Here is a 14,055-nt window from a genome sequence, read left to right as displayed (position 1 = left end):
ACATCTGTTTAGTGTTTCCTTCTGCAGCAAAGACTTGATGGCTCAGCCGTAAGCCTTCTGTGAGGAGAGAGCCACAGTCTGACACTGGTGGAGAGCTCTGACAGCTGGCCCTTGGGCACTTTTGTACTCAGTGCTACCTCTTCCCTCCTGGTCTACCAGGAGTACTACTTTGCCTAGTGAAGTTCCAAAAAGGAACAAGCCTGCACAGTTCCTCCAAACCCCCATGTACCAAAGGGGTTGTCGTGGCACTGAGTCAAGGGGCAGTCTTGTACATGTTAGATAATACTATGTTTGTTTGGATCCTAGGCATAGATGAGTTCTGCTCCCACCCCTGTCTCTAGAACAATGCTCTTGCCAAAATCCAGCTCTGCTGCCAGCCAGGATTTGGAGATGGCTAAATCTCCTTTGTAGTGATTGAATAACCTTGCTAGAGTAGACTGGTAGAAGTCTATAGCATCTGAATGCTATGTAGTTGGAGACTCATTTTTCTCTGGATTCTCCACCTTATTGAATATAAAACTCTGACTTGACAAAATAACTCAGAGCCTGTTGCCCACCATCTCTCCTGTTCCTCTACTGCCCTTCCAATCTTGTGCTCTGGCCAGTCTAGCTTCTGTCTTGAGGTTTCCACAGCGATGGGCAGATAGCTTCAAAAGAGATTATTTATGGTTCTGTAACTATGAAAGAAGGCTGCTGTTGTCAGACCCTGAATAATGGACACTGCCATTTGCCAAGTCGTAGGGTGAAGGACTGTCTGAATTCATTTTAACTTTAGTGGTGCATATGTTGAAGATGTTGTTATTGCGTAGGCAATGGGACCAAGCTAACGGTAATTACTCTTGTCTCTTGTATGTTAACTTGTGTGATTTTTTTTCAGCTCAGCACTGTTGGGAGAGGAGTTGGCCCCCAAATGTCACTCTGGTGCTGAGCGTGGTGTTGATTGCAAGCCTTTAGTGTCCTGTTACAGGGAAGTGGTAGTAGGCAGAATCTGAGCAACCTGGGCCCATCTGAAATGACCAGCTTTTTATTTCATAGGCATTAGGGGCTGGAAGGGACATCATGAGATCAAGTCCAGCCCCCCTGCCAGAGGCAGGAAGTCTGTAGGGATCAAATGATCCCAGCAAGATAAACATCCAAATGCCTTTTGAATGAGTTCAGAGTAAGTGCTTACATCACCTCTAGGGGGAGTCTGTTCCAGACCTTGGACACTCGGAAGAAGTTTTTCCTTACATCAAGTCTGAATTGGCCTTCTAGAAGTTTGTGGCCATTGGACCTAGTTATCCCTTAGGGAGCCGTGGTGAACAAGTGTTCTCCCAGATCCTGATGCATTTCCCCTTTATATACTTATAGGCAGCCATCAAGGTCCGTCCATCCGTGTCGTTCCCCCCCCAGCCTTCTTTGCCAGGCTGAAGAGTTCTATGTCCCTCAGCCTCTCATAAGGCTTGCTCCCTTGGCCTTTGATCATATGGGTAGCTCTTCTCTGGACTCTCTCAAGCTTATCCACATCCTTCCTGAAGTGGGGGACCCAAAACTAGACTCAGTACTCCAGCTGTGGCCTCACTAAGGCCGAGTAAAGCGGGAGGATGACGTTCCCATCAACTAGTACCCTTTGGGTCCAACCCCAGAGCCAGTTCCCCAGCCACTGGACCATGAGATGGCTGAGGCCACAGTTTCCCCAGCTTGGTCATGAGGACATCATGGGAGACGTTGTCAAAGCCTTCTTTAAATCCAGCTAAATGATATTGACCTCGCCTCCTTTGTCCAGGCAATGCATCACCTGGTCATAAGAGATCAGATTGGTGAGGCAAGACTTCTAGTAATAAAACCATGTTGGCTGGTATTCAGTAGGTTGCCTTCCGTTAGCCTGTTGCAGATTCATCCCTTGATAATTTTCTCCAAGATCTTTCCAGGGATGGATGTCAGACTGATAGGTCTGTAATTCCCTGGATCTTCCTTCCTCCCTTTCTTGAAGATTTGGGACCACATTTGGCTCTCTCTTTCCAGTCTTCCAGTACATCACCCAAGCGCAACAACCTTTCAGATATCTTGGCCATAGGGCATGCTATGATGTCCTCCAGCTCATCCATTCTCAGTAAGCCAGTAAGACTAGGACAGACTTGAAGGTGTATGCCCCTGTGATATCAGCAGTGGAAGCCAAAGACTAGAGTTGTTCTGCACATCTGGTTGGTGCTTTAAGTAGCTAATAGCTGGTGTTGTAATAGAGCTTCACCTTGGCCAGGGTGGAGGGGGGGGTGATGGAGTGGAATTTATAGATGATGGTCAAATGCCAACAAGATGTCTGTTCCAAGAGCTGAGTCCCTATAAGCTGTTTCTCTGCCCAGTACTGTTGCTTCGCATGTATGGTGACTGTTGGAGAGGCTTGGTTTGGGGTTTTCTTGTTTTGCTTTTAAACATCCATATACACAAGATTGGTAACTCTCTCCTTTCTCTCTTTCAGGTGGTAGCTAATGCTGTTGCAGCTCTTTCAGAGATAGCAGAATCTCACCCTAGCAGCAACCTACTGGATCTCAATCCCCAGTCTATTAACAAACTGCTCACAGCCCTGAATGAGTGCACGGAGTGGGGCCAGATTTTCATCTTGGACTGTCTGGCCAACTATATGCCTAAAGATGACCGGGAGGCCCAGAGGTGAGGGAGGGGTGATCTCAGTGGTGTAGAGACTGGTTCTGAACTTGAGAGATGCAGAAATTGGTCTGCTTGGCCAACAGTCCTTAAACAAAACCAAAACCACATTTGCTGCTTGGACCAGGCCCTGCCTAAGTGTCTGCCTCCTTCTTCCTGCCCTCAGGGTGAGTTGGGAAAGTGGGGGTAGAATCAGCAGTTGTGTAAAGGGTTCAGTTTTCCTTGCTTCAGCTGGAGCAGAGAGCATGCATGTGACTAATACTGTGACTCCTCTCTTCTGAAGAGTCCTGTGGGTAAGCTTTATCACTCAGTGAGTGCCCACCACAGTCTAGTAAAGTAACTTGAGGTGGTGACATGTGGTGTCTTTAGAGCCACATGACTCATTCCCTTCACTGCTAGCAGCAGGCAGAGACTTCTGGAGGTGAGAATCAAGGAGAGAGAGACTGAGAGAAGAATGGAGAATTCATCTCAAAGGATAACTTCTGCTTTGCTTTCCTGGAGTGTGTAGCTATCATGTTGAATAAAAGTCCCCTGGAGCTAAGCCTTTGCATTCACTTGACAGTTTGGAGAAGGCAGCCTTGTAAGCCGGTCATATAAATGGCTCTGGCTTTATATATGGCCCTCTTCCTACCATGCACCTAGCATCTGCCTCCTGCACTGGGTGGAGCATTCAGAATTGCTGCCCCTGGCATCTCTTGATAGAAGTCAGCTGACCTCTAGTTTCCTAGGCAGAGATTGTTCTTTACTAGTGCATGGAAAACACTTCTCTTTGTGGGTTTTTTAATAAGTTCTCTATTTCTGAGTAAGACAACAGGTGAGGGTTCCCTGTTTGCTTGTTCTCCTATTTGAACAGAGCTGGCCTTTGTCTTCCTCTGTAGTCCATTGCTGATTCCTAGGCCTGCTAGAGGCAGTCTCCCATAAGAACTATGCTGTAGGTCATGGCTTGTCTGCAAATCAGGACTTGTCTGTGCTGTGGCGCCTCTGCTTATATAAAGCTGTCAGCAGAGCCCCCTAGTGGTTATGCAGCATGTGCTGATAAAAAGGGGATTTTTACTGGCTTAGTTACACTGTCGTCTTGAAAACAGATACTGACTCAGACTTGGGAACCTGGTGGTACTGGCAGTGCTTTTCTTGGACTACTGTAATTAAATTCTTGATCCTTCTCTGTTCCCTTCTCTCTCTCCCCCTCCCTATTTTGTCTGTCTTGCCTTTCTACAACATCCCGCTAGCATTTGTGAGCGAGTGACTCCCCGGCTGTCCCATGCAAACTCTGCTGTGGTCCTGTCAGCAGTGAAGGTGCTGATGAAGTTCATGGAGATGCTGTCAAAGGACCTGGATTATTATGGTACCCTGCTGAAGAAACTAGCTCCCCCTCTGGTCACCCTGCTCTCAGCAGAGCCTGAGCTGCAGTATGTGGCTCTCCGCAACATTAACCTCATTGTGCAGAAGAGGTGAGGTGACCTCATTTGTTACTCTGTGGGCAGGGGGGGTGCGGGGAGCCAGGCAGGGAGGACCAGTCTATTCCTCACTGCCAGATCTGGTTGGCCTTGGTTGATCTTTCTCTAGCAGTAGCCACAGTAACACAAGGACATGATACAATTTGCTGTGGGACTTGCAAGCTAGAAGTTAATTCCAGACTCTGTTACAACTAATATATAACTTCTGCTAATGCAGGTCTCTATTATTAGAGCTATCATCATGGGTTTGCTCTTAATTCTAGTCGAATCCATTTGCAGGATTTGCCTTTTCCTTTCCAGAAGCATTGGAATGCCTCCAGCATGGGGCTTGCATTTTGGAGCAAGGAAATGAAATGGTCTAGAAACTGAGGTGCCAGTGTTTTCTAGTTAGTGTCTTGCACAGCATAGAAGGTACATGAACAACTAGCTCTGGCATTCTTTAGGTTGTCAATCAGATGTGTAACACTTTGGAGAATTTTTAGAAGATCACTTCTGAAAACATTGCATTCCTCTTTAAGTATTTTTTTTCCATCTTGCAGACTTGCTGTGGGTTGGGCATGTCAATGTCTCTGTACTTCAGTTGTGTTTGCAAGATGGTGTAATTGCACAGTAGGGAAATGCTAAGGTGTGAGGAGGTGCACATGCATAAGACTGATGCCCAGATCCTTTAGTAATCGGGGTCATTCAAATACTGAAGTTTCTATTGCTGAACACCCGTTGCACCCATGTAGCCCAGTAGTAGTTCATTGTTTCTGCTGTTGCCCTAGGGTCTAGCTACCCTAAAAAAGGAAAACTGCATCTCTTCCTCGAGTTTAGGACTTTGAATTGTGACTTCCCTGGTTGAGAACTACTGTTGTTCTGCTTCTTACTTCAGCATGTCTCAGCCAGGTGCTGCCTTGTACTCCTTCCTGTATTAAGCTTTTCTGGTAAATCCTAAAGCAGGCAGGAGTGTTGTATAAACCCCCTGCCCACCAGCCCAGGGAATAGAGGGTGGTGGGGAAGGAGAGTGATCTTTCCTGCCCTTGGTGTCCCTGCACTCACCTCCTCCAGATGGGGCTGTTGCAGCCAGCCTAGCTCCTGATGGAGCAATGCAAGTGATAGCGCCCCAGCCCAGCCCAGCCCAGCTCCCTAGATGGGCAGTGCAAAGGGGTCTGGAGGAAACCCTCTGCCACAGCCCTTCCTAGTTCAACCCTGCATGCCTCTCCTGGAAACGGAGGGGCTGTCCTACACCCCTCTTGCCTGGCATCCTGTTTTCCAGGAGGAACATGTGGAGGCAGATCAGGAAGAACGTGGGCTCCAGCCACAGCTGCTGCCATTCTGCCTCCACATGAGGCAGTTCATCCTGGCTGTGGCAGCACCCATGTTATGGCACCCGAGGGAACTGCAGCACCCAGTTGACCACTGCTCTACTGTCTTTCAGGCCTTTTAAAAGTCCCAGCTACAGCATTTAATTGAGAACTAATCCATGTAATAAATCTATAGTTTGCATGTGGGGGTCAGGCTGACTGGCTTTGTCTTCTCTCATGCTGAGCATTGTGCAACAGCTATGTTTTATGGGTGGGCAAGCTTTGTTTTTTTTCTAAAAAGCTTCTGGTACTGGCTACTGTCAGAAATGGTAGAATATGGGGACTGAGACCAGTGATCTGACCTAGCAAATTGATTCTCTGAGACTGCTGTCCTAACCTCAGTTGAATACAGATTCATGGTAGGCATCCTTAGGTTTGGGGCTTTAAATGTTTTTTATTTGTGATTTTTAAACCACAAGGGAACTTTTTGAAGTCACATAACAACCCTCAGCACCTCCCCACCCCCCACCCTTTCTGGATCTCTCCTTTCAGGCCTGAAATCCTGAAGCATGAGATGAAGGTGTTTTTTGTGAAGTACAATGACCCCATCTATGTTAAGCTGGAGAAACTGGACATCATGATCCGCCTGGCATCCCAGGCCAATATTGCTCAGGTCAGATCTTGGGTGCCGGGAGAGCGGGGAAGGGTAGACCTCTTGGTGTCATAGGCAGATGGGATGGATGGTAAGCAGGTCACAATTTTGGTTAAATTTTGGTGACTTCAGTGTATGGGATATAACTCTAAAGGTTGTGAACTCTGGAGTAGACAGAGTTGTTTAGCCTGATTTGCATGCAGGGATAATTAGCATGAAACTAAGTCACAGAGCTGAAAGGGAGTGGGAACTCCTCTGTAGAGAGTTAGGTTAGAGCCTGGCCAAAGATTGTTCAGGCTAATGAAACGAGTTTCCAGAGAGCCTTAGCTTCACTCTCCTTTTGAGGAGAGAGCACCTCAATGCTAAAAATTTTGACATGGACTACCTTGTCCCGTGCTGTGGTTGGAGCAAGGCCTGTCCAGTAGGAATCTGCTGGCTGCATCACTTCCTGGGGCACCATGGATTTTGCTACCTCCTATCTTTCTTATCAGTGGCACATGACTGCTAAAGACACTGCTGAACAAATTATTGGAGGATCTGAGCCCCTTGATTCTATTCTGGCACATTGGCAAAGGAAAGGAGGCTACTTCTGTTTTAGTGGGAGAGAGTAGGAGCTCTTTTTTTTTTTTTCCTGGTGTCCTATTTTATACATGTGTTTTAATGGTGTAAACTTTACAGCAGCATCTCCTTGGTGTCAGAGACACTAAGCACCCCCACTTTAAGGAAGCCCTGAACAAAGAGTGTAGGCAGAGTTCTTTGGGTAGATGTGGTACCTTTTTATTAGACCAACTGAGTAGTTGGAAGAAAGTTCTTTGCAAGCTTTCAGCACAATCGCCCTTCATGCTGTGAAGTTTCCATTTTAAATGGCAAAATTCAGTATCTTCCATGTTGCTGGGTTTTTGGTTATAGTCATGTTAGTATAAGGACATAGGCAGGCAAGGGTCTTTGGGTTGATGTTAAATAAAAGATATCACCAACTGAGTAGTTGGGGGAGAAAAAGATCGTTGCAGGCTTTTGGGCGTAATCACCCTGAACAGTGAGTAGTATTATCAAGCCACCATGCTTGTTAGTGCTCCTGAAGGTTTTAATTTACCCAGTCCAATGGGCAAGAATTATTAATGCCTCTAGTTCTACAGAGGCTGCTGTCACCTATGGCATGGTGCCTTCACCAAGCCATCAGGTCACTACAGCAATAAAATTTGCAGTCAGCCATAAGAACTGCCTTTAATCGCATCTCTGAAGAAATCCTGGTCTCTAGTGATTTAAAGGAGTCTACATATTGTTGTCTCCTTTTGGGGACAAGGCATGGCTCTGGTCTCATCCTGCTTTGTCTTCTCTGGCAGGTGCTTGCTGAGTTGAAGGAATATGCAACAGAAGTGGATGTGGACTTTGTTAGGAAGGCAGTCCGAGCCATTGGCCGCTGTGCCATCAAAGTTGAGGTGAGTGGTAAGATGCATTGGCAACTGGAAGAAGTCACTTCCAGGGAAATTGATGGGTCCTTTATTATTTCTGAAATAAAAGCAGTCTAAATTACCTGGTGGATCACAGCAGGCAGCACATGCTGGGGGTGTAGGAGCTTCCTGCCTTGTTCTCCAGAAATGTCAATTATAATCTGTTCCACGTGTACTGTTCCTTCTTATTAACTTTATAAGCGCTGTTTTAGCTGTAGGGATCACAGGTGTAAACAAAGTCCATCACCTTTTTTCTTGTTTTTTAAAGGTAAATTCAAGATGTCTTGAATTGACAGTCCAGTGATGGATTACTTGCACCTGTTCTTCCTTTGCTTGCTATTCAGTGAGCTGTTTCCATGCTAGACTTGTAATGTGGAAGGGGAAAGATTTTTTTTCGAGCCCTTTGCCTTGGAAATAAGCTTCAGAGAAGATGGGCTGCAGTTGTTCCAGAAGTTCTGTTTTGACCATAGTTCTGGAGAAACATACATTATTCATTTTGTAGCTGTCAATTTCTGTGTTTTGTCTCCATACACCAAGTTGGAGACATTTTTGGCTGCCAAAGCCTGGACAGGTGAAAAGGGCATTCCCCTCTTTAGAAGTCTTCAAGTTTAATCCTTCACTTTTTAAATTAACTTTTTTTTTTCCTTTTCACTTGGATACATTAGAAGAGGGGATTACAAAATCTTTTTGAAACTTCTGCATAAAAATACATCTGTATATTATATGTAAGCAAACCTATTCATAGACCAGGACAAATTTGACTTGACAGAATAAATTGTGTTGATGCAAAACCTCCTCAATCAATCAAATCAGAATAAGCAGTTCAGCAATAGCAAACTAGCTACCTTGGAATGAAATTGTCAGACAAGGCACAATTGGAGCTAAGTTGGTGCCTCTCAAGCAAATCTAACCATGCTGTGAATTGAAGAGTTGCCAGCAGAGAACAAAATAGCACTAAATGTAGTGGGTTTTATACAAATAGCATTTTGTAGCTGTGCTATCCCCTTCCACCTAGGATTTCACTCACCAAATGAAGCCTGGGCTCTTTTCTCTCCCCCTCCACCCTGTTCCCTTCAGTCTTTAACATAAGGAAACTGGTAGCTAGCACTTTTTTTCATAGTGGGATTACAAATTAAAATTCCTAACAAGTAGACTCCCAATCTTCATTTTAAAATAAGCATCTGGAGGCTTCTAGGACTATCAAAGCAGCCTCAGGGGTCACTTGTGGTGGGAAGCCTTGTGATCTCTGTGGCACAGAATGGGGAGGAAGCTGGCTGCTTGATATCAAATGCTTCGTACAAGCATGTTATGCATCAAGCTTCCTCTTTGTAAAAGGGATATGGAAAGCATCTTCCTGCAAGATGACAACTCGTACATAAAGACAATTTCTCGGTGATTATAGCAGAGCTCTTCCAGCATTCAACAGGGGGGAGTCTTGGATTGCTCTGCATTTAGTATAGTAATTTTTTGCTTGGCCAGTCATTGACAAGCTGGTAGGGTCAATAGTCTGTCCCTATGGCTCCCAGGCAATGAGATACCATAACTTGGGAACATGCCACTTGCTGATTACAGATATTCAGGGAGTGTGCTTCAGGTAGAGACTGGAGAAGGAAACAATCACCTGAAGGAATTGATGGGGAGCAACAAATGTGCATTGAGCCTCTTTGTGAGGGTGGGAGCGACAGTTCCTGAAATAGGAGTATGGGAGAATGGCGCACAGATCTTGAGGCTGGAGGGATGCAGAGATCTGATATAAGCAGAACTCGGTGCATACAAGCTATAACAGGCACAGCCCAGTTGCGTTTAAAAAGCTGTTGAACAAGTTGTGGCTGCCAGTGAAGTGCTCTGCCTCTTTTTGGCCTTGCTGAGGGAATGCACCACATGCAGCATGACTGCCTGATGGAACTGGCAGCTGCTCATTCTTTTCCCTGCTTCTGGCTGACCATGTCCCTCTCTTCCCCTGGACAGCAATCGGCGGAGCGCTGTGTCAGCACCCTGCTTGATCTCATCCAGACCAAAGTCAACTATGTGGTGCAGGAAGCCATTGTTGTGATCAAGGACATCTTCCGCAAGTACCCTAACAAGTATGTCTGCATACCACCTGTTGGCCACTTTGCTTGGAGAACTCTTCCCATCACACCTGAGGAAATGCTTCCCATGTCAAGCTGTTTCTACAGAAGTGTCCAACAGGCTTTTTGGGGGTTCTGTAGAGGGAAGAACATGTGTCTGAAGAGTTCTTTTTCTTTTCCTTTTATGCAGCAAAAGCATCTACATGTTCTTGGGGTACCTGGAAATCTAGGGCTCTTAAACACTTGATTGAACTAAAGGCTTGTAGGTACCCGTTGTTATTCCTAGTCCATTGGTTTGCTCCCAGTGCAGTGAGAGGGCATGAAGTCTGGATTCTGCAAGTGGTAAAGTTAGCAGCTTTGCCTGCAGCTGACTGCCAATTTTCATGACTGAGACTCTGGTTGAAGATAAAGGAAGGAAATGGTCCATTTTGAGAGTGTAAAGCTGGTTTATAGTAGGCCTGCCACAGCAGTGAGCTTTTGGAAGCCTAAAGGGGCTGGAGCTCCCAAATGAGACTGAAATAAGCAGACAAGAAGCTGAAGTGGCTCCTTGCATCTCTGCATTAACACAAATTGTCTCCAGTCTGCCTTATGATTTGGCAGTGCTGCTGTCACTGCTCACCAGCATTAAAAAACATGAGAGACTAGAGCTGCGAGACAAAGGAATTTGAAACAAATAAAGGGTGTGTTTAGTGAAGGGCCCTTGAGTGAGTGAGGCTGCTTACTGCAATATAATAGTACTGAAGTTCCCTTGTCTCTAGTGTCATAGTATAGCAGGATAGGAGGATAATTCAGTCTCCCATTTATAGTGAATTGGTGACTGTCACAAATGGGAAATAATGGATGTCTGTGGTGGTAGCTGTCAGTTAAGGACTGCTACTGAGCTGGAAGAGAAGAGCCGGGTGAGGGTGAGTCAGACTGAGAATTAATTATATGGAGAAACTAGAGAATGTAGGCATGCGTCCTCTAGAAAAGGGATGACCCTCCTGAAGTAGATGCATCTGTCTGCTGCTTGCCTTAAGGCTGTTACATAAATAGATGAACTTGTCAAACAAACCATGAGCACAAATTACAACTAATGAAGGGGCTGTCTAGACGACATCTTTTAACAGAGCATAGCTGATACATGAGGAAAGACTTTTCAAAGGTAGTTCATAGGAGCCATTAGTGGAGAAGCATTCGGAGGATAATAAAAACTGGTGCCCTTGGTAATTTCCTGACTCTGTGTGGTTGGGTTTTTTTATTGTTCATTTCTTTCAATGGACTGTGCTGTGCTTCCATAAATAATCAGTGGCGATGATGACCTAAGATAAGTGTCCCCTCTGGCCTGATCTGGAAGTCCTGTAGCACACTTTACTTTTTTTTTTCTTCCCTGTGAGAAGAAAAAATGCTACTGTCCTCCAAACCTCTTAGGCTGACACTAGCCATTCACTCTCTTCTTGGTCACACTTTTTCCCCCCTCCCCCCTTACTTTCTGAAAATAGGTCACTAATAGCTTCAAAACTCAGCACTGAAAACTCAACAGATACAGCCTGGCCCATCAAGGGCCTGTAGCAACTCTCATCTCTGCCAGAATTAGGGATATGAAGGGAGGTGAGGCTATGATGCTGAGCCTGGGCAAAGCCCAAACTCCCTGGCATGAACCTTAAAGGATTCTGTCATATAAATGCAGACCATGTTACATCTCTGTGAGGGGGAACACTTGGTTCTAACTCTTTAAAAGCTCTTGTCAACAATGGGCCCCGGTGCCAAGTGCAAGATCATGCTCTGGGGCACTCGTGTTGAGGTCTGGTAATCCCTGTATTAACCAAAGCCCTGAGTATATAATGTCCTGGGTGGAGGGGAAATTCAAGAACTGTAAGGGTATTGTTCAGGAGGTGAGGCCAGGGCTGGGAGCCAGGATTGGGTTCAGCTACTTCCTTTGGCATTGCTAAGATGTGTCCATTACCCATGAAGGTATGAGAGTGTGATTGCCACTCTGTGTGAGAATCTGGACTCCCTCGATGAGCCTGAGGCCAGAGCTGCCATGATCTGGATTGTGGGAGAATATGCTGAACGAATCGACAATGCAGATGAACTGCTGGAGAGCTTCTTGGAGGGGTTCCATGATGAGAGCACCCAGGTAAGGGGCTGGGACTAGAATGTTTGAGGCTCCTTCCCTGCCCCACCTCTGACGCATCTTGATGAGATATAGAGGTCTTGACCGCTGGTACAGCTTAGTACTTTTTTGGCTCTTCAGCTACCTTTCCCCTAGAGTTATGGCCTCTCCAGGTGAGAATAGTGTAATCCATTGGCTAGGCCACCATTTGGGGAAGCTTACTTTGCTGCTCGTGCTATACCTGTTTTCTAGATTAGATCTCTAGAGCTCTTGCCTCATCATACAGGCCTGAGCTGCAGGTTAGTTTGCAGGTCAGCGGACATCTGGAAAGATCCTGGGGATTCTCAGTGAATTTTAACTTTTATTATATTTCTACTACTAACTTGAAAGAATTGGGTGCTGGGTAGCTCCATGGCAGGGTGCAGTACCTGGGAGGCAGAATGCTATGAGTTTAGGCTCCCATGGCTGCCTCTTGGGTGTAGCCAAATGGTTTCTGTCACTGTGGATGCAGAATACTGGCCAAGATGGACCCATGGGCTGACCTATTAATGGCAGCTCTTGTGTTCTTTCAGTTGGAAAGCAGGTGGCTTACGTGAACAGCTCTTAGTGGTGTTTGGCTGGGCTGAGCTGAACAGAATTACTTAGTTTTTTGAAGGACTGCAAAACTAGAGACCTGCTCTTTGCACTCTCCTGGGCAGTAACCTGCTGCTTCTTTGGGATTGGAACACAACAGTCCCATTCATCTGTGCTGCATTAGTAAACTACTAAGATAAATTATAGACCTTTTTCTTCAGTCTCTACTAGCCTGGAGGATTTGTATCAGGTTGCCCTTATTCTGGGATGAGTGGGAAGATGGAAACTGTTCCAGTCTCTTACTGCCTTATTGTGTGATCTTAAGCAAATCAGTTAAATTGGTGTGTCTTTGTAATCACCATTTTATATATGGGGAAACTATTTTTCAACTGCCCGAGACTGGGGGGGAGGGAGGGAGGGGGGGAATGGATAAGCCTGTTCTTATGAAGCTTGGAATTGCTGTGGTTATGGGATGGAATGTAGAAAAGCCAACATCAATATTAACCTGGTGTCTACTGAACTTTTACTGGTTGAAAGCCAGTTAATGTTAAATTGGCTGTCTTCTGGACTTCTAAAGCCAGAAAGCACCAAGATCACCAAGCCAGAGGTGTTGCAGTAGTTCATACTGTTTATTCCTGTACTGAGGCTAAATGTGTGACTGAAGTTGTTATAAGAGCTGAGCTAAAGTCACAGAAAATGATTAGCTGGTTTAAGGAGGTGTATGCCTGGCATCTACCTCGCTTGACTGACTGAAAAGCATCCGGTGTGCTTAACCAAATGGCACTGAATTAGATTTTCAGGCATAGGAGCATCTGAAGTGCATGCAGTCTATCTCTGCCTGATCCCAACCCCTGCTCTACTCTGTTTTGTTCTCTGTAGGTCCAACTGCAGTTGCTGACTGCAATTGTGAAGCTCTTCCTGAAGAAACCCACAGAGACTCAGGAGTTGGTGCAGCAAGTGCTGAGTCTGGCTACTCAGGTGCGTGATAGGGCCTTGTATGTTAGAATGTAACTTCCTTTGTTTTCTCAGCAATCTTTCCTGTTTCTTGGGTTTGCCTGCCCTCTCCAAAGCAGTGGGATGTATAAATAACACTAGTGGCTGTCTGAATGCAAAGACACTTCACAGCTGCTTGGTTATGCTCCACATGTTGATGCAGACTACTTCTTAGAGCAGGCTTGCGGGAGGGGCCACGTGACTAGTGCACAGCTGCACTTGAGAGTTTTGTTGCCCTGGTACCAACAGGATGGAGGAGCATTGGGCTGCCACTTAGAATTGTTATTCTCCACTGCTTCCCAAGGCAATGAAGGCCATCAAATCCCCTAGCGGCAAGTATTGCTGGCCATCATGGGGCATGGCTAAGTCCCTGTACTGAAGAACTGTTGCCTCTTACTGCAAGAGAGAGAGAGTCTAAATGGGTACATACTATGAGAGAAAGGTGGGCATTGGAGAATCATGGACCTTGACATGTGTTGAGCTCACATTTCACGTACCCCTTATCTACCTGAAGAAAATGTCACTTATTGAGTCTGGGTCATAGATTTCATAGACACTAGGGCTGGAAGGGACTTCGTGAGATCATCAGGCCCAGCCATCTGCCCAAGGGGCAGGAAATCAGTTTCATAGTTGGTAGGGTCGGAAGGGACCTGAGGAGATCATCTAGTCCACCCCCCTGCTGTGGCAGGAAAGAGTACTGGGGTCAAACGACCACAGCCAGACGTTTGTCCAGCCTTTTTTTAAAGACCCCCAGGTCTTTTGGAAGTTGGTTCCAGGTCCTAGCTGCTCTGACAGTGAAATAGCGCCTCCTAATGTCTAGCCTGAAACTACCCTCC

The 14,055-nt window shown here is 46.0% G+C and overlaps 1 protein-coding gene across 6 annotated transcripts in view; it reads left to right on the top strand.

The window, feature by feature from the left end:
• The window catches only part of AP1B1 (adaptor related protein complex 1 subunit beta 1), a 41,106-nt gene that overhangs the window by 8,130 nt on the left and 18,921 nt on the right, over positions 1-14,055 (top strand). For all 6 annotated transcript variants that reach the window (XM_006016813.3, XM_006016812.3, XM_014526332.2 and 3 more), the window contains exons 5-11: positions 2,459-2,649; positions 3,873-4,094; positions 5,939-6,059; positions 7,382-7,477; positions 9,458-9,573; positions 11,512-11,677; positions 13,106-13,204. In XM_006016813.3, coding sequence (XP_006016875.1) covers positions 2,459-2,649; positions 3,873-4,094; positions 5,939-6,059; positions 7,382-7,477; positions 9,458-9,573; positions 11,512-11,677; positions 13,106-13,204 — 1,011 coding nt within the window. The remainder of the gene's footprint in view (positions 1-2,458; positions 2,650-3,872; positions 4,095-5,938; positions 6,060-7,381; positions 7,478-9,457; positions 9,574-11,511; positions 11,678-13,105; positions 13,205-14,055) is intronic.

Source organism: Alligator sinensis, unplaced genomic scaffold (assembly GCF_000455745.1).
Source record: "Alligator sinensis unplaced genomic scaffold, ASM45574v1 scaffold216_1, whole genome shotgun sequence".
In the NCBI taxonomy this organism is placed as follows: Eukaryota; Metazoa; Chordata; order Crocodylia; family Alligatoridae; genus Alligator; species Alligator sinensis.
The sequence above is the reverse complement of the archived record's forward strand: the minus strand, read 5'-3'. Positions and strand labels throughout refer to the sequence as shown.